The sequence below is a fragment of the Callorhinchus milii genome, unplaced genomic scaffold, assembly GCF_018977255.1.
Source record: "Callorhinchus milii isolate IMCB2004 unplaced genomic scaffold, IMCB_Cmil_1.0 Scaffold5, whole genome shotgun sequence".
Taxonomy (NCBI): Eukaryota; Metazoa; Chordata; class Chondrichthyes; order Chimaeriformes; family Callorhinchidae; genus Callorhinchus; species Callorhinchus milii.
The window spans coordinates 59,991,173-60,018,604 of record NW_024704746.1 but is presented as its reverse complement, the minus strand read 5'-3'; the positions used below and the strand labels follow the sequence as shown (position 1 = coordinate 60,018,604).

General features: G+C 41.4%; 1 protein-coding gene across 1 annotated transcript in view; it reads left to right on the top strand.

Moving 5' to 3' along the window:
* Nucleotides 1–7,931: 7,931 nt before the first annotated feature.
* The window catches only part of LOC103177023 (transcriptional regulator QRICH1), a 29,120-nt gene continuing 9,619 nt past the window's right edge, over nt 7,932–27,432 (top strand). Inside the window, exons 1-2 of the mRNA XM_007890960.2 lie at nt 7,932–8,008; nt 24,341–25,372. Of these exons, the coding sequence (XP_007889151.2) occupies nt 24,344–25,372 (1,029 nt within the window). The 5' untranslated portion in view covers nt 7,932–8,008; nt 24,341–24,343. The remainder of the gene's footprint in view (nt 8,009–24,340; nt 25,373–27,432) is intronic.

Genomic DNA, 27,432 nt, shown 5'->3' with positions numbered 1-27,432 from the left:
TGCCCTCTACCCTCCCCGACTCCGACCCCAGTTCGGGTCTGAAACACAGACTGTCCAGTACACTGGGATGTCCTCCCGACATGAAAGGCGCTATAAAAATGTAATTTTGTTGTTCTTGTTGTTGTTGCAGGTTAATGAGAGCTGAGTGGGATGACTCCTTGCCCACAGTGACTGGTCTGCTTTGCAGGTCCTGCTGATGAGCCAGGCTGGCTGTGCTGTCATCAGCACAATTTTTCTATGTGAATCCAATGCCCTGGAATACTGCAGACCTGCCTGGCTCTGGAACCGGACTACCGAGACCGCCACAGAGGGCTGACTCGATTCCAACACTCCGTTGCCAGGCAAGTCACCTTGGAGCCCAGACTGGAGGAAGCTGCTCGGCAAAGCAATCTGAGGCAGAAAACATAGCAGCAACTCCTATTCATCTCTTCAATTACATTTCAGTATTCCTGTACAAATTTTCTGCTTATTGAATTATTAAATGAATGATGCGTTGTGTTTTGAGATATTGTTACATCACTACCTCCTGAGCTAGCAAGAATAGAATATAAGGAATACAAGCTGCAGTTTAATTGCAAATATTTTATTTGAATAAAACATCATACAATGTTTTATTTTCTTTCTTGATTCAATGCTCTGTTTTATCACGTGCTGCACTATTTTATGAACAGGATGATTGTAACTCCTTATTTCAAAAGAGATTAAAAATAACAATTAAAATCAAAGCATTTAACAGCCTTGACAAAACTCATGTAATTTTTCTATGTCAACGGCATGCTTTTGGAATGGGTACAAAAGAACGACAACAACAACTTGCATTTATATAATGCACTTTACGCTGAGTAGCATCTCAGAGCGCTGAAACCAAATACCTTTCTGTACATTAGCTCAGTGGTTAGAGCACTTGGCTCGCAAGCAAGAGACCTGGGTTCAATTCCTGGTAGGGAAAAATGTTGGGCAAGTTTCCCTACTCCACATGTTGAGTTACTGGAGGAGAACCCCTGGAAAGGCACCCTGACATGAGAAAGACGAGGCTCAGGAGTATGCAAACACGGACAAAAGAATAGAAAAATAATTGTACATCCTAAATTATATAAGGGAACAGATCTCATAGACTTGCAGGAACCTGTAGAAAATTCTTAAATTCAGTCTTGATTTTGAAACAAGCTTTGCATAGTTCTTCAAAAGGAGCTTCCAAAACATAGACTAAACATAAGAGTGTTTCACAATTAGTTCCTGTCTCAATAATAATAATCCTTGCGTTTGACATAATGCCTTATCACGTCATCGAGACGCCTCAAAGTGCTTCAAAGAATATACTGTAAAGTGGAGTAACTGTGTATTTTGTGGGCAAAATGCAATAAACTTAAAAGATAAATGGATATTGTAGGCTGAGACTAGCTAGAATTTAGGGCCTTAGGTTTAATGGAGAGAAATTTGCGGAGTTGGCTGAAGACCGAACTGACTGTCTATCAGCACAAAATTGTGAAATTCTACTCCTGTTTACATTTGTCTGCATCCTCATTCCTATTAGCAAAGAGTGGGATTGTAGAGTCTTCAGTTAAATCAAGCTTTTCTCAAACGCTTGTTTGTGCAGAAATATAGATAGTTTTTGCAAAAGCTCTTAATAATAATATTATTATTTTTTCAGCCCTTGTAAAACCTAATACAAAAAAAACCTGGTTTAATTATTTAATACTGATTTTACTCTACATCTCCACCTTAAGTCTGATATGATCAACTGCAACTCCTCGGTTGCAAACGTAGTTTGATAAAGGTCGTGGTATAGTATTAATCCTTCATAATCAACTAAGATTGCTCCACAGATCTTTAGTTTCTGCCTCTTACAAGCATTTACTGCAATATAATAGTTTAATGCTGAAACTATGCTTACCATGTCAGCTCAGATGGCAGCACTCTCATTAGTGGGTCAGAAAATTTTGGCTTCCAAGTCCCATGTCAGAACATTTTTTTGAAAATATATATTTATTTGTAAATACAGTATTTGGTACAACAAACAACAAAAAGTATAACATTTTTTGTAACATGTTCCCCCATGTATCCCGACACAAAGCATTCCCGTTCTTTACAGTACATTCCCTTTCTTTGGGGCCGCTCTTCTATACGGTGAGTGTCCCCTGATGTCGGTCTGCGCACGGTTGGGGACCCGAGCGCGTTTGGGATTTAGCGCTTGCTGTCAGCACGGCCAGTGTAGGAGCAGCGGCTCCGGTTGGGGTCAGGTCCCATCTGTCCTTTGCCGTAGCTGTGCCAAAGCACGTAGCCCCTGATGGCGGAGTGCGTGAGCCTGCGGCAGGCCTTCCCTGACATGGTGCTGCGCTGCTACACCAACTGGCAATTGCAATATCAGCCTAGAACTTGCCCTCTGAAACCAGTTGGTGTACCATCACAGCACCATGTCAGAGAGGGCCTCCTGCAGGCTCCTCCTCCTATTACTGGAGGAGCACTGCATTGTTGGAGTTGCAACCGGTTCTGGTGTCTTGTTACTCTTTCCCTTTGCACATTAACAATGACAACAACAACAAATTACAGTTGTATAGCGCCTTTCACGTCTGGAGGACGTCCCAATGCGCTGGGATAAACAGTCATAATAAGCACACACGAGAATAAACAGTCCTTATCTGCATGTGCGTGTTTGTAATGGAAAAATATACCAAGCAGTCAACAGTAGTGGCTCCCTTATGTTTGGAAGAAAAGCATTGTCTAAGCTACTCATATTCGGGTATGAATGGGTTTAGATTAAGTATGTTCCAAGAACATTGTTTCAAAGACAATGGCTAATTCTTTCACATTTGTTTGGGTCAGCTGGGTGTCTGACATTTGCAGAAAACCCTTCGTCACCTTGCTTAAGTGCATCCAAACTAAACTGAGAGAGTTCCATGTATTCCACCTACGTATGCCAATTCCTGTGTCAGCAATGGAATGCACACTCTCCCTGAAGGGACATACCCTGCTTACCTAATTCTGGAGAATTCCAGCTAAAACCGCAATGCTTGCAATTGAGCTCTTGCTCAGTGGTTAGAGCACTCGCCTTGCAAGTGAGAGATCTGGGTTCGATGCCTGGGGAGACAAAATATTGGGCAAGTTTTCTTACTCCACACGCCTCTGTTTACCTAGCAGTAAGTTGGAACCCAGGTATTAGTCAATTGGCGGATTGCTTTTCCAGAGGTAATAATTCATCAAAAAAAATAATAATAATAAATTGACCACTCAATCCACAGCTGCTTGTGGAAAAACTGCTGTATGCAATTGACTGCTGTGTTTCGCCCACAAAATATACAGTCAATTCACTTTACAGTATATTCTGTGAAGCGCTTTGAGACATCTTAAAGACGTGATAAGGCGCTATATCAAATGCAAGAATTATTATCATTGAGAACACTCTCCAGCAAGCTTTCCTGCTGCTTGTCTGACAATGGACCATCCTATATGGTTTGTTGCAATTTGTTGTTGTATGGTCATGGGCGCAGAAAGGTACTTTCTGCATTCTTTTGTTCACCTGTTCCTCTAAGCTTAGGTTGTTCCATCCTAACCCATTACAACCTCAGGATAGAGAGGTGAAAAGGTTTTTTTTCTGAGAGGGTTGAGAAGGTTGATGTTAGGTGCCTGGAACTCATCCAGTAGTTTTCTTTAGAGGGCTCCACATCTTACAGCTTCTATATTTCCCATTTATATTTCATCATTGAAATGCTTTCTGTCTCTTTTGACTTGGAATATTGTATTGATTGTAATTGCAATCTTCTCCCTGAAATTGTGCAGCTGGGAGATCCAGTGCACATCTTGCCTTTTCTTTAATGTGAAGATTGTGGTCCACACACAATTTATCAGTTTGAATGAGTCTGCTCCACTCCAATCCTTGCTAATCTATTCCAGTTCAGACAGTGTGTCACATTTTAAGTGTCAATTACAGTGGAGTTGTTAGAATTCCCGCTTGGTTACATTGCTTATTTTTATTTAAATTGTATTTTTAGCTGTTTGGGTTTAATGTTACAACAGTACAGCTATCCATATGTTTAAGCAGCTTTAATGCAACAATAAGAGACTTCTTGTAGAACCATTAAGTGAGCATAATATTGTATATTCTGAACCACAGTCCATGGAAATGTGAGTTTCTGTAGACCTTACATCAATTTAAGGGGCAAAACTGAGCTTCCAAGCCGGTAGGTTACATAAGGAGCAGGAAAGCAGAACAGAATACAATTTCTGTGGAATTGGCTCCCTAGGGAGACGGTTGAAGCAGGAAATGTTGATTCTTTCAAACACAGATTAGATAGTTTTCTTTTAGCAAATAAGATTATGGGATACAGTACAGAAGCAGTTTGGGACATATGTGCATGTGACTGCCAGGAAGGTGGAAAGCAAACTAGATGGACCTTGGTCTTTTTTTCGTCTAGCATCTTTTATGTTCTTATGTTCTTAATTTCTACTTACATAGAGATTTTTGCAAGTTGTCAAGATTTTCACATTGTTCTCCTTTCTGAAACATTTTCTAAACATTGAGACAATCCTCCCAATGCAAAAGTGTCTATGCATGACATTTTCTCTTAAGTATATTGATGTTTTCTCTTAGATACACTGCTGAAGTTATTGAAATTTGATTCATAGTACAGTTGTAATGATAAATGCAATTTGAGAAATACACAAACAGGTCCATGGAAAATAACTTGGAAGGAATGCCTCTGCCCCCACCCTCTGGAACTCAATCCTACAGACCCTCCTCCACAGTCAATTCACTTTACAGTATATTCTGTGAAGCGCTTTGAGACATCTAGAAGACGTGAAAAGCGCTATATCAAATGCAAGGATTATTATTATTCTCTTCGACCATGTCTTCGGTCACCTTCCTACCCCTACCGCCCTCCACTCCTGATCACAGCTATCGGCTCAGTCTGGATAGCTGACTGTCCAGTGCCTTGGGACGTCCTCCTGACATGAAAGGCGCTTTACAAATTTATTATTCTTGCTTTAGCACTCCGTAGATATTTTGTGTGACCACATGTGAAGCATAGTATTGCAATGCTGCAGTCATTGTATTTATGGATGAAATATACAGATGCACTGGATAGGATTCAGAGAGCAGAAATAAAGATGGTATTGGGTTTCAGATCATTCAGCTATGAAAAGAGAATCGTTAAAAAAATTAAGATGGTTTAAGAATAATTAAAGGACATAATCTAAGTGTATGGGCTTCTGAATGGCAGATAGATTTTAATATAGACAAATGGTAGAAAACATTAACATCTATATAAACTGAGAGATTTCCATTAGCACTTTGAAATGTTCTCTTGAGGAGGTGAAAAGCACTATTAAATGTAAATTATATTGTATTGTACAGTAAAGGTGAAAAAGGACACACATTTAGGTATACTTAATGACAGTTCACTAAAAGCATCTAATAAATTGTGTAGTAGGATGCACCTTAAACACATTTTATTGAGTAGTGAGATTATATATGAAGCCAAAATCATAATATTGTTTGCACATTTGTTCGTACTGTTATCAAAGAGAGCATTGATGCATACCAAGGGATTATGATAACCCTGAAACTTACAGCTTTGAGTTAAGATTTTAGTCACATAGGGATGATGCACGATCCTCCTGGGGGTAGGTAAGTAGGGGAAGTTGGTGTAGGGGGTAGGTAAGTGGGGCAAATTGGTATAGGGATAGGTAAGTGGGGTTTCCTTGAAGCTGAACTGGCTCCAAGGTGACATATTTGAGACTGGAAGGATTTCTTGTTCCCACAGATTTGTGATTGAAAGCAGCCTCCGTTCTCCCTTCACCCCAGCTCCCCCATCATTCTCAATGGTAAAGTGAAGAAGCTGCATTGGTGTTCTATTTCATAGACCACTGATTTGGACTGTGGATTAGTGCGAAACTATTTATAAACAAAAAAAAACCCAAAAGCCAGTGTCCCATCTCAAGACCTTCCTCTTTACACCATGCCTTCAGCCACCTTCCTACCACTCCCTCCTCTCGTCACCTCTTGATTCCACTCCCCAGCTTATGTAGAAACCCTTAATTGTCCAATGCCTTGGGATGTCCTTCCGATATGAAAGCAGCTATATGAATGTAATGTTGTTGTGGTGATTAAATATCACGTGTACTGCAAATTTGACTCACAAATTGTGCGAGTTAGGAACGGGGTTAACCATTATGCTCTTGGCAGATCTAGAGATTCTTATCTCTATGGGCTGACCAGTTTTGTTAATGTTCAGTTAATGCACAGCTACTCTGAGGAAAAGGTCCAGTATTACAGTAATTAAGCTATTCAAACATATTGGTAGACTTATTATTATAATACAACATTAATATTAAATACAACATACACAACTTTAAGTTAAGCTGAAATGAAAATCTTTATTATTACTTTTTCTTTCTGTTTAATTTCCTGCCTCTGTCCTATTTATTTTTTTAAATTTGCTACTTATTGTAATTTTTCATGACCTACTTCTAGCATTCAAATGTATCATTTATCTTTCTTCCAGCGCCAATTGTCCTGCATGAAAGGTGGAGACAATTTTTTTTATTTAAAGTGATTTTCATTGCCCCCAAAACGGCACAGATTTTTTTGTTACAGTGTAAAGTACGGGATTCTCTACTAATAATAGACATTCTTTACTGCTTTGCAGGGTCAGCCTGGACCACGTGAGTGAGTTCCGAATCCCTACAACCTTCTGACCCAAAGACGAGCGCGCCACCATCTGAGCCAGGCTGACGCAAATTATTATCATCATTAATAATAGTATTTAAAGGACCATTGTAACTTTTTGCAAAGGCACATGTCTAGCGGAAATGATGGCGGTGGAGGTTGGACGGTGGAGGAAGAGGAAAAGAGAGAGAGTGAGGAGTCAAACACTCAAGCGGCAGATGTTTAGCACCCTGAGGGTTGCCAGAAATTAAAATACGGTTGTAGCCCAAAGTCAACCAAATACCGGTCCAGTAATTGCCCGACACTACGTGTGGCCTCCCTTTGGGGAGCAGGGTGGTAGGTTAGTGCATTTGAAACTGTCCAACAAAAGTCTTCAAAGAGGGAGAAAAAAAACGAGCTTCGCCTCCAACACACCAAAAAAAAAGCCTTTTTTTGGACAAGAACAACCCAGTCACAAGAAAAACCCGCCCAATTGGGCGTGAACCCGCCCAACCTGACCACATTGAGCGCCATGTGGGCGGGTGACAGGCGGGTTGGGGATCCGCGCATGCGCCGTTCCCGTTGTGCGTGCGTGCGTGCGTGCGGGGGCGGGGGGAGCGGAAAGCGCCGGCTTCGGGGAGCGGGTTCACGCCCAATTGGGCGGGTTTGTGTGTTTGTTTTGTTATGAGAGCTGTGTGTGTGTGTGTGTGTGTGATTCCCCCCTTTTTTAAAAGACGTTTTTCTTACACGGTTTTTTTTTAAAAAAGGCACCAAAAACCTAAATCAAAAATCGCTTCCACCCATAATAGGAGGAATAATATAATATTGGGCTAATTTTTTTTTTGTGGGGGGGGAGACTTTGGGCTACAAACCTAATTGCTGGCAACACCCCCTCCTCTCCCTCCCCCCCCCGCCGTGGCGGCTCGGGTCAGGGGTCAGAGTAAGATGGCGCAGACTCATTAGGCGGTTGAGGGAGGGAGCGCCTGGGTCTCGGCTGCGCGAGCGGCGGCGGCTTGTGCGCGGGTTTTTTTTCCCCTCTCTCTCGCTCTCTCTCTCTCTCTCCACTCCTCTCTCATTCCTTTTTGAGTGAGTGAGTGAATCCGAGAAGACAAGTGAAGGCTTTAAACCGCTCCTCTTCCTCCTGTGACTGACTGACTGACTGCGGGGAGGGTGAGGTGTCTCCTCTCCCCTCCTCCTCCTCGTCAACCGACACCAACCTCCCCCCCCACCACCACCACCACCACCGGCCTCGCCTCTGACATCCCCCCTCCCCCCCCCCCCCATCCCTCTCCTCGTCTCCCAGGTACAGCACGTTACCCTCGGGAGTGATCCGCCGTCTGCAGGAGCCGAGCAAACAAAGAGGTAAAGGGGTGTTGGTGGTGGTGTTGGTGGAGGGGGTTATGGAGGTAGACGGGGAGGGGTAGAGGCAGCCATCGCTGCTGGGCCCCGCCGTCATGTCGGCGGCTCAGGCTCAGCCCAGTCCCGGCCCCACCGCCCCGGGGCCTTTGATGGGTTTGGGTTTATTTTTCCTCCGCGTGAAAGGCAAATGCAAGTTGTTGTTGCTATGGGGGAGGAGTGTGCGATGGAGGGAGTGAGAGGGAGGGAGGGAGGGAGCCTGGCAGTCCAGGCCCCGAAAGCTCAAAGCTCTCCCCCCCCCATCCCTCCCCCCCCCGGGAGGAGCTGCTGCAGTGGGTTCCTGTTTAATGTGTGTTTAAGGGTTTTAACGTTCCCGGACCGGACTTGCAAAGGAGTTCACTGTCCGACCGACTGACCGGCACCGCGGGCTACAGCCAAACAGCCACCGCTCGGGGATGACACTTCTCACTCTCTTTCATTCCACTCATTGCACCGATTCCTTTGTTTTCAGCATTTTTAAAAAAATTTACCCTTCTCCTCTCCCCCCCCTCCCCCCCCCACAGCTTGTGTTTATCATTATATTTCTATATATATATATGTATATAATCACACACACAGGACTCCCAATATTTGTGTGTTGACTATATAAAAAAAGAAAATTTGTGAATTGGCAAAATGTGTTTTCCTTTTGTTTGCATCGCAATTTGGTTTGCGAAAAAAAAAGTTTGAATTGTTTATTTTTGTGTGGCCACCGACCCAAATCTCTTTCAGATCAGGATGTTGAGGTTGATTCATGGCTGTGCGTTTTGGGGGGTTTCATTCTGACACCAATCCTGAACCTAATGGCTTTTCTAGACATTGGCAAACCTTCCACCAACCACCATGTGTTGTTAGGGGCAGATTGTATTGAAGGTGTAGAAAGATTTAAAAGATGACGTTCAGGGCAATATTTTTAAAAAAAAGTGAAGTAATTTTAACAATACATTGCTGCCACTTTACAATCGTATTACTTATGTTAATGCCTTTCAACCAACAGTGCTTTGTAAACTTTAATTTGCTGTTAACTTTGATCCAGTTCGTTCTGTTTTATTTGAGATCGTTCTCTATGTGAGATGTCTTAAATGCAAGTTATTTGAGTAATTATTGGAATGTTATCTGATGGCATTTCTACAATTAGTGATTAATGCAGTGAATCTGTGAAAAAAGAGTTTCGTTAAGTTTGTATGAATCCTTATTTTTAGATCCCATGGGTTATCCCAACAACTATTCTATAGTAGCTATCGGCCGACCACCCCCTTCAACATTATAGATATAGTATTTTGTTTAATTCCAAATGACCCCTACTGTTGCTTTATGAGTGCATGTTTGTGCTGTGGGACGTATGGCCACCTAGAACTAGGTTACAATTGTCGGAACTAATTTTGCGTAGCTGATTGAGGAGATTTTTTGTCCCATTGGATTCGAGTCTCAAAGGTGGATTTTGTACATTTTACCCAATTTCAGTTTTAGAATTATATAAAGCAACATTAATAAAAAGTTTGCATTTGGAAAAACCACCATACAAAAATGCACTTGTCAGGGGTGTAATGTATCCTCTGACCATTATTACAGTATACCGTTTAAATTGAAATGTATAGTGGGGAAAACAAATGCAGACATAAATCTCTTTGAGAAGTAAATCAATGCTGATAGTGTATTTAAGGTCAACAAAGTAAAAATGGAACCATTGCAATTCAGTTGCTTTGCTGTTCTTAATAATTAGTTTAATGTCCTGCATTGAGCTGGGGAATGTAAGTGCAAGGGACTAGAACATATTTTTGAGAACTAAGGATCAGGTATAGATGCATGGTCTAAAATGCCTAAAACTTTATTCAAGGAATGAACCTTTATTTTTCATAATTTTTTTTCATAAAGTTCTATTTTTCCTTTTACTTGGATGAAATTCTAGTGACGTCTTTCAATGTCTTCGGTTGAGATGTTTAACTAAGGTGCCGTCTCTGCATGTTCAGGTGGATATTAGATTCCATAATGCTACTCTAAAAGAGAAGGTAGTTTCTCCCATTGTCCTAGCCAACCATCCTCCAAATAAAAAACAGCACTTCATTGCTGTTTGTGGGACATTGTGTGCAAATTGGTCCTCAAAATGCAGTCATTACATTTTACAGTATATCCTGAGACATCTTCCCAACATGAAAGGCAGTATACCAAATGCAAGTATTATCTGTCCTCGTTTGATTTCAAGAAGGGGGTCTCTGGGTAGTTAAAAAGAGTGGGAACTTGGGCACTTTGAGGCTTATTATAGCATGTCAATAGATGCCCCGTCGCTGATCAACTAAGTCAGCAAGGCTGGGATTCAAACTTTGAATGTTCTGTATGGTAGAACAGAAGGCAGAATCTCTTTGTGATTTTTTTGTTAAAACGGAGTCTGCAATTGGGCAGTAGAATGTCAAATTCCACAGGGCAGGTTTTGCTATTTTTAGTCTGGAAGGGTAAAGCACTTCATGTAGTTGTGATCTTCTGTAATATGTGATTCAACAACAAAATTACATTTGTATAGCGCCTTTTAACATCAGGAGGAAGTCTCAAGGTGCTTACAGACAGAGTTTCGGACCCGAGCTGAGGGTCAGGGAGGGTGGAGGGCACGGGGGCAGCAGGGAGATTGAAAGCATGGTCGAAGAGGGCCTTGAGATGGGTCTTCAAGGTGGCAAGGGAGGTGGCGAGGTGGAGGGAAATGCGGGATGGAGTTCCAGAGGGTGGGGGCAGAGTGGCAGAAGGCCCACCCATCAATAGTGGGGCGAATGAGGTGGGGGATGTGAAGCAGGCTGGAGCCTGCAGAACGGAGGGAGCGAGCAGGATGGTAGCGGGTTAGGAGGTCGCAGAGATAGGGGGGAGCAAGACCATGGAGGGCTTTGAAGTTGAGGACCAGGATCTTGAACTGTACCCTCTGGGGAATTGATTCTTACATCGAAGGGGCTTGTCTAGTTATGGTGGATGACAAATGCATGCTTGCTTCATTGGTTGGAGGTTAAAACATTTATGGGAGGGTGGACTTTCCTGCTTTTGTCATAAAGTGCAAAGATAAAATATCTGACTTAACTGGGGATTAAATTCTCATTCAAAAACCAAAACTTACAATATTCTTATTTTTCAGAAGCTCAGGAATATAGGACGTCTTGACTTAGTTCTCCATGTCTAGAATCTACAGACGTTTAAGATGCAGTCTTAATGTCATTAAGCATTAGTGACATTAAGACTATCTTTTTGAATTTATCAATAGTCTTATACTATCGAGCTTGGTTCCTCAAATATACCAAAGAAGAGACATGTTCTTCAGTAAGGACTTTTCAGTTTACCCCTCATTTTTTTTCTGTGAGGTTGAGCTGTTGTTTATCCCAGTCATGCTACCTTTTAGTAGGGTCAGTTTTGTACATGAAGATCAGCTGGCTAGTACAGCTGTTTCAAGGCATCAATTGTGAGTTAAATAGAAACTGCTCTTTTCATTGCTGATGAATTGCAAACTTTTGAAGAACTTTCAGTCTTGAGGTCAAAACCATTCTGCACGTTTCACTTTATGACTCAAACATAGCAACTTGTTATATAGGTAAATGTGGCTGCCAGTTTGTAGCATGGTCTTGCAAATGGTGAATGACCAATTAATATGGTAGGTTGTTGGCTAGGATACTGTCTTTTTTTAATAGTATGGGATATTTATTGTTCATCACAATAGGCTGAAGGGACCTCAGTGTGTGTTGCATCCAAAATAATGTACCTGAATCTATCCTGGGTTACCCTTGCACTGTCTCCAGTGGAACATTGGAAGAGACCTTAGCACTAATTGCTCTGCCACCTTTTGGCTACTTTGCAAAACTAAAGGGACTGCCAAATGGAAAAATAAGCTTCAAAGTGTTAAAATAGATCTATTCTTCTCTCTCCCTCTCTGTCCCACACAAACACAGTATATATAATACTCACTGTACACAGTATATATAATACTAACTGTACCCCTGGTACTACGCTTGCAACCTAAGAATCCAATGTGGAATGTAGGTTTCAGTGATACCACTCACAAACCATTTAACATCCAATAAACACTGCGATACACCTTAAGCAAAACTGCCATGCATGTGTGATGGACTTGTTTAGGTCATACCTTATCAACAATAAGAGATTTCCCCACCCCCCCCAAAAAAAAAATGCCAGTGACACTCCCCTGTGCCAGACCTTTTTGATGAGGTATAAATCATGTTTCTACGTCAATCGATTATTGGCAGACAGACACAAAGACAGACATTTTGTCTTTATTAGTATAGAAGATAGATGTATCTCTAAAAGGGTGTGTGATTTCCTCTGTCACTACTTTGTTGTAGACTACCATGCATACCTCATATTTTGGGGCTTAATTAAAGGTTTTTTAATATAGCTCATCAACGAGCCTTCAGAAAAAATGCCCATGACACTCTCCCATGCAAGATCTTTCCAATGAGCTACAAATCATGTCTCTAACGTCAAATCGGTTATTGTCGGACAGACACACAAACATTTTGTCTATTAGTGTAGATATTCAATTGTTTAAATCAATTGTACTACTTTGTCCTCCCAACGTGAAAGGTGCTATACAAATATAATTTTGTATTTTGTCCAAATTGATAACTAAAATATATTCTCCGCTTTCAAATCTTTGATTTAAAAAATAGTTCTAAAATAGAGCAAGTTTTGCAAAAGTTTGGTGTTCTAATCTTGGTGCATTTGGTGTTCTAATCTTCTTCAGCCTAGTATCCATTAACAGGAATTTTTGAGCCAACAAATATTGAAACTCCTAAATTGTGGTTCATTTTGGGGAAAGTAACAAATATGAATTAGCCGATGTGTGGGCGATGACAATGATGCACCCACTCTAAGATACATAGATTTTTTTAAAAAAAATAACTATTTTAAGTAATAATGCTGGGGTCATCTTGAGACGGCGACAACCATTGGCAATTTTGAAAAGAACTGATTCTTTTCAAGGAGCAGAGAAAAATGGAAGAATGCTGTAATGGTGTGGCAACTGCCATCAGAGTTGCAAAGTCTAGATCATGCTATGACAACTTGGATTCAATAAGTAATTAACATAAACGTATAATGGACAGAGTGCTAGGCAACAAGACATTGGGTTAGAGCTCCACGGGCAAGCAACTTGGTGTGAAAACTTACCGTTGGCCTCTGTGTGGATTCAGTAATTAAAGCAATCCTGTTGGGAGAGCCAATTTAGTGATCATGACATGTTACTAATCTAGTACAGTGGCTTCTTTCAATAGTGTTAATTAATAATTGTGTTTTGGTCTCATTGTATCTTTTAGAATTTTAACTTTCAACACCAGTGCCAGAGTAAGTGTTCTAGATTTCTGAAACCCCCTTTCTGTAGCTTTCTCGCCAGCCAGGCTTTTGGGATTGATTAATAGCCTGCAGCTGATCTTGCGAAAGTATTGGAGGTGAATTTTTGCATCAGGATCTAAATTTTGCTTTTCCTGGGTTCAATCTAAAACTAACTTATTTGGTAGTTGGATATTCCCATCCACTTTTTTTTAAAAAAAAAGTTAGCTACTTTGTTAAAGCTTTGACTGCTTTATTAGGTCTATAAAGATATAGAAACGGGTGTACAAGATATGTCCTGTGAATATTATGTTGTAGTAAATTATAGCTAGTTAAAGTGTGGGCTCTAGCATTTTGCTCTTTTACATAAGGTTATGAAGAAACCGATAGTTCTTTAATAAGTAGCTAATGTTATACTGCCAGATAACATTTTCAATGAAGATATTACAAATCTAAACCGGCAATAATGGGACCATCCAAAATGATCATTTGAGTAATGCAGGGAGGTGATTTGAATGGGCAACATATTGTCTACTTGTAAGGAAGAAAGTAGTGACAAGTGAGGTATTGGTGTATAATTTACTGGTAGGATGTGTAGGTAATTTAATTGTGAAAAACAGGTTAATGATGATAACTTGCCTGTTATATAATAAGAATCCTTGCATTTGATATAGGTGCTTATCACACTGTTGAGACATCTCAAAGCACTTCACAGAATATATTGTAAAGTGGATTAACACTATTTTGTGGGTGAAATTCGACAGCCAATTGCACACAGCAGTGTCCCACAAATAATCGTGGATTGTGTGATCACATTATTTTTTAAGGGATTATTACCCTGGATTCCTACTTACTGTTCAGTAAACAGCGGTGAATGTCGTAAAGAAACTTGCCGGAGGTTTCGCCCCGCTGGGAATCAAACCTGGGTCCTCTCACGAGCGAGATGAACACGCTAACCACTTTGCACATGCATTGCAGATATGGGCACAAGAAGCATCTTAAGTCTGTTATATATTTGATCATTTCTATCTTATTGTTCAAGTCTTCACTCCCAAAAAACTGTTTCCTATAATCTCATGTGGACCTATAAAGAAATTATATTGCTAACCACAACACCACAGGATTCAACTGTTGTGGTAAAGGATGGAGATTTTGAGGAGTGGTTGAATGGACTGACAAAAGGCAGTGTAGATGAGTTGTTACTTTAATCCCACAATTGCTAACATAAGAGTTGGAGGAGCAGGTTTGGGCAAGTTTCGTGGAAACGAAAGGTCAGGGAGTGTAAAGTTCTCCCGATATAGGTGATTACTGGATTTTTATGTAGGTACATGAGGGTGGTGATACTAAAAGGCTTCAAGGAGAAATCTTGCAAGTAAATATTGACTGAAGAGGGTGGTAGCAAATCAAAATGTCAAAATGGGGCAGGTTATATACCAATGATGGAGTGTATAACTGAGTAAACAGAATCTGATGTTTATAAATGGAAAATCCAGGATCCGATTAAGCAGGTTGTCTACTGGGAGAGTTGTATGCCAAGCTACTGAACATAAAGAACTGGCATAACCAGCAGGTTGAGGAGTGGCCAGGTGTGTAAGAGATAACATTTTAAAAGAAAAAGTTTTTTTTAACAGATAAATGAGATGGTGCTGCTTGACAATGGTTACTAAATGGAATTATCATATTGAACTATATTTTCTAAACAGAAGAGTGAAGGCAAATGAGTGAGGATTTTCTTGAAAACAAAATTGGAAAGCTAATCCATTGGCTTGGAAAACCATCTTTTCATCTAACAATAAATGCACAAGAGCAAATGTTTATAGAGGTGATATTGTAATTATCAGATCGTTGAACAGAAAATATGGTCTTGAGGCAATTCTGGATGTAATCCTTAATAGTGACCTGGATTTGGTGCATAAGGTAATAGGAGTGTATAGGATCCAGTGACCATAATTTTATTAAAATGCTCGTGGGGATTTTCAGACATGATGGTGAGGCTCTTTTTTAATACTTGCATGCTCCAGCTCGGTGATGTCACCTGGAGGTATGGGGTTAACTTCCAAATGCAAGCAGATGCCAACCAACTCTACCTCTCTACTCCACTCTGGACTCCAGGACCACTGCTGTCCTGGTGGATAGTCTGTGAGACATCAAGTTCTGGATGAGACCTAATTTTCTCCAGTTGAACATTGACAAGATCGAGGCCCTCCTGCTTGGCTCCTGTTAGTGCCTCCTCACCTCAGATGCTGACATCAATGCTATTCAGATGCACTCTCAACCTCACAGAGACAGTACAGAACCTTGGTGCCCCGTTCGACCCTCAACTATCCATTAAACCCCACATCTGTGCCATGATCCGTTCTGTCTTTCCCTCACCTCCGCAACATTGCCTGCCTCCGCCACTGCCTCTCCCCTCAGATTGCTGAGACCCTCAACCATGCATTCATTATGTACAGGTTCAATGACACTAGCTCCCTGCTCACCCATCTCCCCAACTCTTCCCTCCACAAGCTGTAGGTTATTCAGAACTCTTGCAGCTCGTGTCCTCCCCCACACCAAGCTTCATGAACCAATCATCCTCACCTGGCACCGTGGACTCCCCATGCCCCAGAGGATCGAGTTTGAAATGCTCATCCTCACTGTTAAATCCCCATGCTTTTTATCTCTGCTATTAACACCATACCAATCTGTCGCTCCCTCCGCTCATTGGGCACTGGCCTGCTCCATGTCCCCCACCCAATCCGCCTCACCATTGGCATCAGCTTTTCTGCTTCCACCTTCTGGAACTCCATCCTGGAATCCCTCCACTTTGCCCCCTTCACAATGCATCTTAAGACCTTCCTCTTTGACCGTGCCCTTGAAAACTTAAAGATCTCCAAAGAACATGGAACTTTTGACTCCTTTTGCTTCTAGTGGAGTACCCTTCCACAAGTACCCTTTGATATTTAAACTTAATAGCCATTCCTATGCAAATCTTGCTGATGATTGTTGTCAAGTTATTTGAATGCATTGCGGCTCCTGATATCCAAATTTATGTACCTTTCATAGCACCTGTTTTTTTTTTCAACCCTCCTTAACCCAGAGGTAAATTTTAGGGCCCCGACTGAGATCTCTGAACTTAACACAGATAGATTTGAATCACGCGACCTTCCAATCTGGTCCAGTGTTGCCGGTGCCTACTTTAAATTCTGTGAATGTTCTAGCATTACAGCATTCAAGGTTTTCAAAGAAAGATGTTATGTTTTTTTGGGGGGTGTATAACTTTCAGAACTGAATTTGTCTTCATCGAATAAAATAACTAAAGGGCCATGATCTAGCTCTTTAAAATGCTGACACATATGATTTAAATGAAAGCAAGATATTGACTTGGACTGTAAGAATAATTGATCAATGTTTGTACAATACTTTAACCTGGTGGTTGCATGTCTTAATGTTAAATAATTATTTTGGTGACAAAGGTGCCATGTGACATTGATAAATTTTGAAAGTCATTTTAAATTTTGTTGCTGCTAATGGAAGGTAATTTGGTGTGCATGCCAACCGGTATGATACTACTTCTCAAGTCCGTTCAGACTGTGATCCTTAAACCATGTTTGTTCTCTTTGCTGATTTGATGGGAATCACAACAGTTTGAGAGAAAAATTGCACAAAACTCGTAAAAATTCCTGGCTTTCTCTTTCCTTTAAGCTGTTCCTAACCTACTTGTCTTTCAAAATTAGTAATTTTGTTTTTTAAAAAAATATTTATAGCTATTAACAATATCTTAAAACTCGCTTCTCTTGTAAGATTTTTAGCTTCCCATTTTGCCACATTCTGTTGGTCTTTATTTCACTTCAACCCAATGGAGGATTCGGGGGACAAGGAGGAGGCCAGACCCGGTGGAGCGAAGGCAACAGGCACTGTTGTGAGGAGGTCAGAGAGGTAGGGGGCTGCAGAGGAGTGGAGAGATTTGAAGACAAGAATAAGGATCTTGAAGTCGATTCTCTCTGGGACAGGCAGCTAGTGCAGTCTGGCAAGGACTGGGGTAATCCGGAAGTGGAGTTTGGTGCGGGTAAAAATGTGGGCGGCAGGTTTTTGGATGTCCTGGATTTTATGAATAGTAGTGGAGGGGAGACCGGCGAGGAGGGCATTTGAATAGTCCAGCCGAGAGGTGACAAAGGCATTGTCCAGGGTTTCAGCGGCTTTTGGAGTGAGGTATTGGCGGAGACGGGCGACGGACTAATTTGTCAGCAGATTAATTGGTATACAGCTAGTTTTATTCTGACCCCTGTGCCAATGAGTATCCTTTTGTCACGAAGATTTTATTTTGGCATGAGCCAAGCAACATACACAGCTGTTAAGGATGGTGCTGTACCTTTCTGGTCGAGATTCTCAGCTCAAAATCTTGTTTTTTCTCTCTGAAGTGCATGGAGTCCTGTAGCTTAGTGGGTAGAGCACTTGCCTCGCAAGTGAGAGACCTGGGTTCAACTCCTGGGCAATGTTGGCCTAGTTTCCTTACTCCACCTCTGTTTACCTAGCAGTAAGTAGGAGCTCAGTTGCTCGAGTCGATTAGTGGATCACTTCTCCAGGGTGAATCTTCTTCAAAAAATAAGAATTTGGTCACTCATTCTATGGCTGTTTGTGGGACACTTCTGTGCACAATTTCGCCCACAAAATATACAGTCAATTCACTTCACAGTATAAAGCGCTTTGAGACATCTAGAAAATGTCATGAGGCTCTATATCAAATGCAAGGATTATTATGGTAATTTAGTTTTGGGATCAAAGATATCCCCGGACAAATTGTCTAACACACAGACTACGTGAAGTTACAGCTTCAATTAGATGCTGGGTATCTGCTTGCTTATAGTTAGATGAGCAGTACTCGTTGAAGCTTCGCTTACAACCAAAGGATCCAATATGGGATGTAGATTGATAGACAGACAGACACACAGACAGACATTTTGTCTTTATCAGTACTCAGCTGGGCGGGGCTGCATACATGTCCGATGAGCTTATTTATGTCATAGCTTTTCTCTGTTGCTACATTGTTGCAGAATATATTAATATAAATGCATCTCTAGAAGGGCGTGTGATTTCCTCTCCTTTGTTGCAGAATACCATGCATATACCTCATATTTTGGGGCTTAATTAAAGCCTTTTTTTAAATAGGGGATCCCCAAAAATATGCCCATGGCACGCCCCCATGCAAGACCTTTCTGATGAGTTATAAATCATGTCTCTACGTCAATTGGTTAGACAGACAAGCATTTCATCTTTATTAATATAGATGCATCTCTGAAGGGTTTAGGACCTCTGCCATTACATTGTTGCTGAATACCATGCATACCTTTATTTGGGCTTAATTAAAGCATTTTCAAATATATTTTTTAATATAGCTCATCAATGATAGGATATCACTGACAAAAAAATATGCACATGACGCTCCCCCATGGAAGATGAGGTATAAACATATCTATGTCAATCGGTTATTACATTCTTGCCGGACAGACAGACATTTTGTCTTTATCAGTATCGATAACTTTTCCTCTTGGAAGTTCAGAGGTTCCATTTAAAAGTGGCACTAAAAATAATTCCTTTCCCTTATAGTTTATCAAGGATTTTTTGCTACTTAATACTATCCTTTTAAAATAATGAGATCAAGTCCTAATTCTAGTTGTCAGGTACAGAATCATTAAAGGAAACATTATCCTTTCCCCTCTTTTAAGTCCAGCCTGAAAACATTCCTGTTCGACCGTGCTTGCGGCTCCGGCTCGGAGTCGGGCTCCGCCACTGTTAAGTACTCTGAGACATTATCTTGTGTGTGTGTGGGGGGGTGGGGCACTATATAAGTGCAAGTTGTTGTTACTAGGTCACCAGTTTAACTGCAAACCAGGCATAGGTAATTTTAATCTCTATTGTAGATGTCAAATGATGCGTGGGAGTGTTTTCTCATTGTAATACCTCTCTATATGGAATGAAATTCTAGGAAGTACTGAATTAAAGTACTCAAGATTTCAGCTTCATGGGAATCCTTAATTGGTAGCATTAGATCAGTCTTTCCTGTCAGCCACAATTTTCCAATAAGTGAATCCTTTCTGTCATTGTTTGAGAATGGTTCTCAGAAATTGTGCCAATTAAAATATTTTGGAATAAAATAATATTAAGAATAAATTCTAGTTTTATTTCTGACTTGCTAGTAATGGAAATAACTATATAAGGGGAAAAAATCATATTTGAAAACTGTTATTGAGAGTAATAAATTGCTGACAATGCCAAAATATTTTCATGGATTTAAATTGGCACTTAACCAAATAAAAAGCATCTAATCCTGGCATAAATTTTTGATGTTGAATGTAATGATTAAATAAATGGGGTTGTTAAATGTTACAGTGAACTATTCAATACAATTCAAATAATCATTTCAGGAATTCAGCCCAACGTGGCTGTCATGCTATATTGTCATGCTATATGTCATGCCCACAGCACGGAAACTGCTCTGGTCAAGGTCACAAACGAGATCCTGACCATGTGTGACCAGGGCTCCCTCTGCCTCCTTTTCCTTCTCGACTTCTCCGCCATCTTTGTAACTGTGAACCACTCAATCCTCCTCCACCGCCTCTCCTCCCACCTCAACCTTCAAGGTTCTGTCCTTGACTGGTTCAGGTCCTATCTTTCACACCGCCTCCACTTCGTCACAGCAAACGGCTTCTCCTCCAGCTCCCGCACTCTCGTGTAGTGTTCCTCAGGGCACTGTACTCGGTCCCCTCCTCTTCACCCTCTACATGCTCCCCTTGGTGACGTCATCCGCAGGCATGGGGTAAATTTCCACATGTATGCGGATGACACACAACTCTACCTCTCTGCCTCCACCCTGAATTCCAGAACTACTGGCGTCCTGACCGACTGCCTGTCCGACATCAAGTCCTGGACGAGGGCCAACTTTCTCCAACTCAACGTCAGCAAGACCCTCCTGATTGGCTCGCTCCAGCGCCTTCGCACCTCAGGCGTTGGCAGCATCAGCCTTCACAGCTACACACTCAACCTCACTAAACCAGTCAGGAACCTGGGTGTCTTGTTTGACCCTGAACTGTCCTTTCTTCCCCACATCCGCACCATGACTGGCACTGCCTACCACCACCTCTGCAACATTGCCAGACTCCGCCACTGCCTCACCCCTCAGGCTACCAAAACCCTCACTCACTCATTCGTCACCTCAAGGCTTGATTACGGGAACTCTCTACTCATCGGCCTTCCCAATTCTTCCCTTCACAAGCTGCAGATCATCCAAAACTCTGCAGCTCGTGTACTCTCATGCACCAGGCTTCATGACCCCGTCACTCCCACCCTCGCCTGACTCCACTGGCTCCCCATCCCCCAGAAGATCGAGTTCAATATCCTCACCTTTAAGGCCATCCATGGCCTTGCCCCCTCCTAACTCTGACCTGCTGACTCCCTACCAACCTGCCCATTCTTTCTGTTCATTGGGCTCCGGCCTGCTCCATGTCTCGCGCCTGACCTGCCCTATCATCGGTGGCCGGGCTTTCAGCCTCTCTGCCCCAACACTCTGGAACTCCATCCCACGGTTCCTTCACCTCTCTTCCTCCCTTGCATTCTTCAAGGCCGGTCTCAAGACCCTTCTCTTCGACCATGCCCTTGGTCTCCCTCCCACCTCTCTGCTTTCCCCCACCCCTACACCGCTCCTCCCTGGGCACCGACACCTGACTGTTCAGCGCCTTGGGACGTCTTCCCGACGTGAAAGGCGCTCTATAAGTGTAATTTTGTTGTTGTTGTATTGGTGCTATCTACTCTAATCTCATTTCCTTATTTTCTCTACATGCTCTTTATTTACTTCAATTTTTTTGTTTAAATATGATAGTTGTTAGATGTCATCTGGTAGTAACTAATTTCACATCCTTATACAAAAGTTTTCCAATGTTCTTTTGAGAAAAAAATGTAGACAATCTACAGAAAAAAATAGTGTTTTATAGAGATACTTGAAATGATGTATCCACTGAATATTTCCATGTGCTTATACTTAACCCACAGCTTCCCTTCTAAGTAATCTTCTTGCTGCATTCCTTAGTCAAAATTTGATAAGTTGTGGATATGGTGTTTTACTTACCTCATTTCTTATGATCATTCAGCGAAGTGCAGCATTTCACATACCCATCTGTCTTTTATGCTTCTAGCCAGTTTCGGTTCCACATTTAGACATAAAATCTGGTCTTAAGATGTGTGCCAGCAATAACCTACTATACAAGTAGTATTTCCTCATGGATTCCTTTCCTCGAGTTTTAATTGATTTATTACTTCCAGCTGTCTCTGGTGACTTTACTCCCTGACACTGAGCCACTGTCACTTCTCTTGTCCAATTTTAAGGACTATCCTTTACGGAGCAACATTGCTTAAAAGTGAGTCAGAACGAATGGTCAAAAATGTCTGTCTGCAGTTTGCTGGGAGATTTCGGTTTACATTGCAAAGATCTCAAAGGGTTCTGAATTCTCCAGATGTTTTTTTTTGTTTGTGATGCTTTGCTTTATCTTGGGTAATTTGTGAATCACATACCATATTCTATCGCATGTTAGTCTCATAATTTACAAAATGAAACACTGAGTGAATACAACAACAGTGACCTTTTCCAGGGATTTCCACATCAATAGTAAAGGTGCTGAGTGTGAGTGAAATCTCCTGAGTAATGGAGACTGGGGCCCTCAGCAAATATGGCCTTCCCCACGGAAAGATAGCGCTGACATTACTAAATGATCCACCATTGATTTATCCTATCCTGGACACAATGACAAGCAAAGTAGGTTTATGATAAGCTCGTACTAAAGCATCCCCTGAGACTGTTAGGCATCTGTTATTACCATTGCATCAACCAGCATAAGACATGAGGTCACAGTCAAGCAGCTTAGCCTTTTACTCCCGTGTAGACAAATACTCGCAAGCGAGAGACCTGAGTTCAATTCCCGGCAGGGTGAAACCTTGGGAAAGTTTCCTTACTCAACACACCTAATAATAATCCCTTCAAAACCAAAAACAATAATAAATTGGTCATTTTCAATCTACGACTGTTTGTGGGACATTGCTGTGCGCAATTGGCTGCCGCGTTCGCCCACAAATATACAGTTAATTCACTTTACAGTATATTCTGTGAAACGCTTTGGGACGTCCTCCCGATGTGAAAAGCGCTATATCAAATGCAAAGATTATTATTATTACCATCAAACTGTCACCAGCTTTACCAATGTCAATTTTATGCCCATTCATTAGATAATTCTATTTTCTACCCTGACCCTTCTTATCAAAGCTTTTGATGGAGTCCCCCTTTTTTCTTGGACAAGATGAACAATTTTTGTCCAGGAATGCCTTAGCCCCTCCATTTAATTCTTCAAATCCTGTTCTACTCCTGACTGATTCCCACATTATAATTGCAGTAATATGCCCACTGAGGGCAGTTGATCTTAGGTGAGAATTGGAACATAAAATCTATATCTTGCCTCAGTTTTTCCTTTTATAGAAAGTCGGCTTTTATGCAAAAGTTTATTTTATCTTTTGAAAGCAATGTGGAATGAATTTCCTGCTCGCAGAAGTTCAACATTTACTTAAGGAATCTAATAACTCAGACAATGGACTATGACTTGAACCTGGGACCGTCTTGTACATGACAAATTAACTAAGGATGATATGCTGTGAAACTGGGACTGTGAGCATACCCTGGCTTGAACAGTGAGACATGGTATGCAAGCTCAATACTGTATACAGTACTCATTACAGTACTGGGATTTCTATTGCTGCTTGCTTTACAGTGACCCCCCCGCCACCGTAAAATTTGTGTTTCTGGTGTAATACTGTATGTACTATATTTCATTCATTCTGGTCTGACAAATTGCACTCCATGTAATGCAATCTCAGAACTGGAGTATTTCCCAACACCTTAGATTTTTTGGGGGAAAAAAGGGGAAGGGTGGACCTTCCTGTAGAAAAAGAGATTTAAAAAAAATCTAGCGGGAGCCTAATTCACCTCCTGTTTTGATCACATGCATCATATTCATTGGAATCTTAGTTGTTAATGCCACTGTTAGTGTGAAATGTGGTCATATAGACCAAATTGATGCCTGTCTATCGACGACCATATTGGAACCCTTGCAGGTGGCCTCTGTATCTCTGTATGAAAAGCAAACATTGGATGGGATTCCTATTGCTGCTTGCTTTATAGTGACCCCCCCACACCCACTGAAAAATTTGTGTTTGTGATTTTGTAGCTTTCATGGTACTTCTGGACTGGTGCTTGTGTTGTGTCACTTTCAAGGCCATCCATGGCCTTGCCCCCTGTTCTATCCGCCCTACCATCGGTGGCTAGGCTTTCAGCCTCTTTGCCCCCACACTCTGGAACTCCATCCCACAATCTCTTCGCCTCGCTTCCTCCCTTGCATCTTTCAAGGCCGATCTCAAGACCCTTCTCTTCGATCGTGCCTTCGGTCGCTTTCCTACCTCTCTGCCTTCCCTCACCCCTATTCCACCCCTCCCCCATGCTTGTCCCTGACACCTGACTGTCCAGTGCTTTGGGACGTCCTCCCGACGTGAAAGGCGCTCTATAAATATAATGTTGTTATTGTGTCGATGTCGATGAAAGATTCTGGATCCAATCAACATTCAGTTACATATCTTTCTCGCGCCATGATTTGTTTAAAACGTGGGACGTACATAGCCAGTCTTTTTGGAGAATTGCAATGTCTATGACTGAACGGAAGCAGATTCCGAGTGGATTTAGTTCTATGCTTTGTGTTTGTTTTGCAAGATATACATGATGAAGTTATGCCTTTTGCCTTTGTGCTCATTTATATGCAATAAAACCCATTTTGGTAGAACAATAGATGTTCCTCAAACCATTTATTGTACTTTGAAGGCACCTTGTTTTAACTAAAACTTTTCTTAAATTACCTTTTAATGTAGCATTGATCAAGTGCTTTCTTTTTGATTTTTTTTCTTATTACTTTTTTCAAGAAAATGAATCATTCGTTGGAGAATTCAATTCCCTATGAGGAATATTTACGGATGAAGGCACGGACAATACCACAGCATCGCATGAAGGAATTTTTGGATTCCATGAATGGCAAAGGGTCTGAAGAAGTCCAACAGTTTGTACAAACTCCAGTTACAACGTACCAACAAAGAGGACACTACATATACATGGACAGTGCTGATGTTGCAGGATCATTACTAGAGTTGGCTCGACCTATTAGTTCTCCAGTTCAGCAACAGACATCCCAAGGGTCACCAATAGGACAGCAACAGATTCAGTCACACCATGTACAAACTCAACAGACTCACCAATTGGAGGTCCAAACGGATCACCAATCCTTGCAAGCCAAACAAATGCAAGTCCAATTGCAGTCACAGTCCTCTACTGAGGAACCGGCATCTGGTAGTCAGTCAGGCAACTCTACACCACAGCAAGAGAGAAGACCCAGCTCTTCAGGTGTTGCACAGCCTATGAAAAAAAGAAAAATTGATTTACCGATTGAAGATAGTTATACAATGAGTCAGCCTTCGGCACAGAATACAGTGACCACCGTTCTTACATTGCCCTCTCAGGCTCAACAGCAAGGATATATTCCTGTCCGTCAGGAGTTGCTTACAGTGGACAGCAGTCAGCTGTATGGAATAGTTCCAGCTACAACCTGTGGCCCATTGTCCAACACTGAATCATGGACTATATATACTACTCCTGCACCATGTTCAGAAGGTCAAACTATAGTTCATAGTGCAATTCCCAATGAAGGCTGCAATATTGTCCATATTGATGAAATCCCAATGGGTATGACTGGGATCAAATTAGAAGACGACAAAGACAAAGTTCAAATCCTATCCGATGGTGGAAAAAGTATGCAGGATAAAATGATGCATCCATCTGTAACAGCTGCATTCTCAACACAGTTTGTGAATGTGAATGGAAACATTCATATCCCTGTTACAATACAAGCTGGTGGTAGAGCCTATCAATCTTTGAAGTACTGGGATCCACAGCAATTGCAGGTATGATATTTATAGTTATCTTTTTAATTCCATACATAATAGATGGTCCGGGAATGATTTAACATACTTGAGGTATTAGTTACAGGCCTAAGCCAATGAGGAGATTGTGTACTCTTCTGTTTTGTTCCATCCTGTGTTTTAAACAGAAGAATAATGTATTTGAACAAGAGAAAACCTGACACAATCCACAAACTATATTGTCTGTGTCATTACAGTGGTTAGGCCCTCAAAAATGAACAGAATATCATTGTGATATTTCAAACCTACTGTAGATATACACAAAAGTATGTCTTGGAGGAGATTTGTTTTTCCTTCCACAGAGCACTACAGCCTGTTTCTCAGGTAAATCTGAAACTTCAGAGTACCACTTCAGACTGATACTAAATTACACATACAGCCCTTTATCTTGGCCGAAGCTAGAAGCTACACCATAGATAGTATATGTCCTAACTGTCCTTTAACCAGTGTAATGGCCCAAACTTATTTTTGATGTTCCGAGGTAATAAGACCTATTGGACAAAATGAGCAGTTTTATATTTTTTTCATCTCCTATGTTTGTCCTGGCCTATTTGGGTGTCCAAACATGCTTCATATTATAGAGCGATTTACCCAATAAAAATGAAAGCTGACCACAGCAACACAATCTTCTGGCTGCAGTGAAATGATTTCCAAAGGATTCAGGTCCAGTTACAGTATTAATTCTCGCACAATTAAATTTTTTTATTGAACAGAACATTTTGGAAATCATTTTTTTAAAAGGGAAGCACTTTTAACAGGATTGTTACAAAACTTGGACCTAGAGGGCAGAACTAATGGATTTACATAAAAGCACGGAAACTGGATTTGAGGGCTTTTTTCTCATCTCCCTGTCACTTTCTTCCTGCAACTTAATTAAGAACAGACTTGTATGTTCTTCCCATTGGGCAATATTTTTTTAGAAAAGCTTGGAATAGGATTCAGGCGTGTGTGTGTCTTATTATTATATGATTATTATTATTATCTCTGAACCACAATCCTTTCATCCATTCCCTGGTTCTGCTCTTCATTTTAGCATCCTGACAACAAATTCTGACTCCTCCACTTCTCGTCCCTTGGCTCAGAAGCCTACATGAATATTGACCCTTCATTAGTGGGATCCTGATGATTATTCAGCTGCAGGTATCTAAGAGACTGGGAACAGCTTAAAAACTTTCATGTAGGCACTCCCCAACCCATTTTGAAACCAATCTTAGGTGAAGCTGATCTTACCATGATCGGCACTTTATGCTGCCTCTGCAAGAGCCACTATATCACTGGGCAGGAAGTGATTTGCCATTTGTTGATGGGTGATTCTGGGAAAGGCAAAAATAAATGAATCAAAAAGGTTTTTATTTGCTACCTGTTTCCACCTTTCATTTTCTTTATAATTTGCTAAGTTACCACGGTGGGAAGGTTAAGGAGGTGCTCATTTCAGACTCCATGTATTCTGGTCTGTTAGAGAAGATGATTTTAATAGGAGTTGTGGATTTTGAATATGACTAATTTAACATGACAAAATACTGCCATGGCCAGTTGTGTGGCTTCTATTTACTTTCACCAGATTCATTGAGTATCTGATATCCAGTTGTCTGAAAATACAGTGGTTTGTTTTAAAAATGGGAGGTAGTCTTTAGAAATTGAGCGATGTTACTTTTCCAAAGTGACTCAACTAAAATTGGATTAGTTTACCAACAACACTGGAAAGCGTATGAATTTGAAACTACAGTGGACGCATCGGGGTGGCTGTTTTGTCCGTCTTAAGGGGTGGCTGATGCTAATGAAGTTCCCTTACCTCTTCACACCCAGCAGAGGAGTGGCGGCGCCTCCTCCCTCCCATTGCCATTCCCATTGGATGGGAAAGAGACTAATTAGCGACAGCTCCGAGGTGATTGAAAGCCCGGGCACTCCATCCGTTCACAAGCAGTTCCAGCTGTCAATCAGTCGCGATTTGGCTCTTCCAATTCCATCCTTTATTTCTTCTGTGTTCTTCCACCCCCCCCCCCAGCCCACCCTCGCATTGATTGACAGCCTAGAGCTGCTTG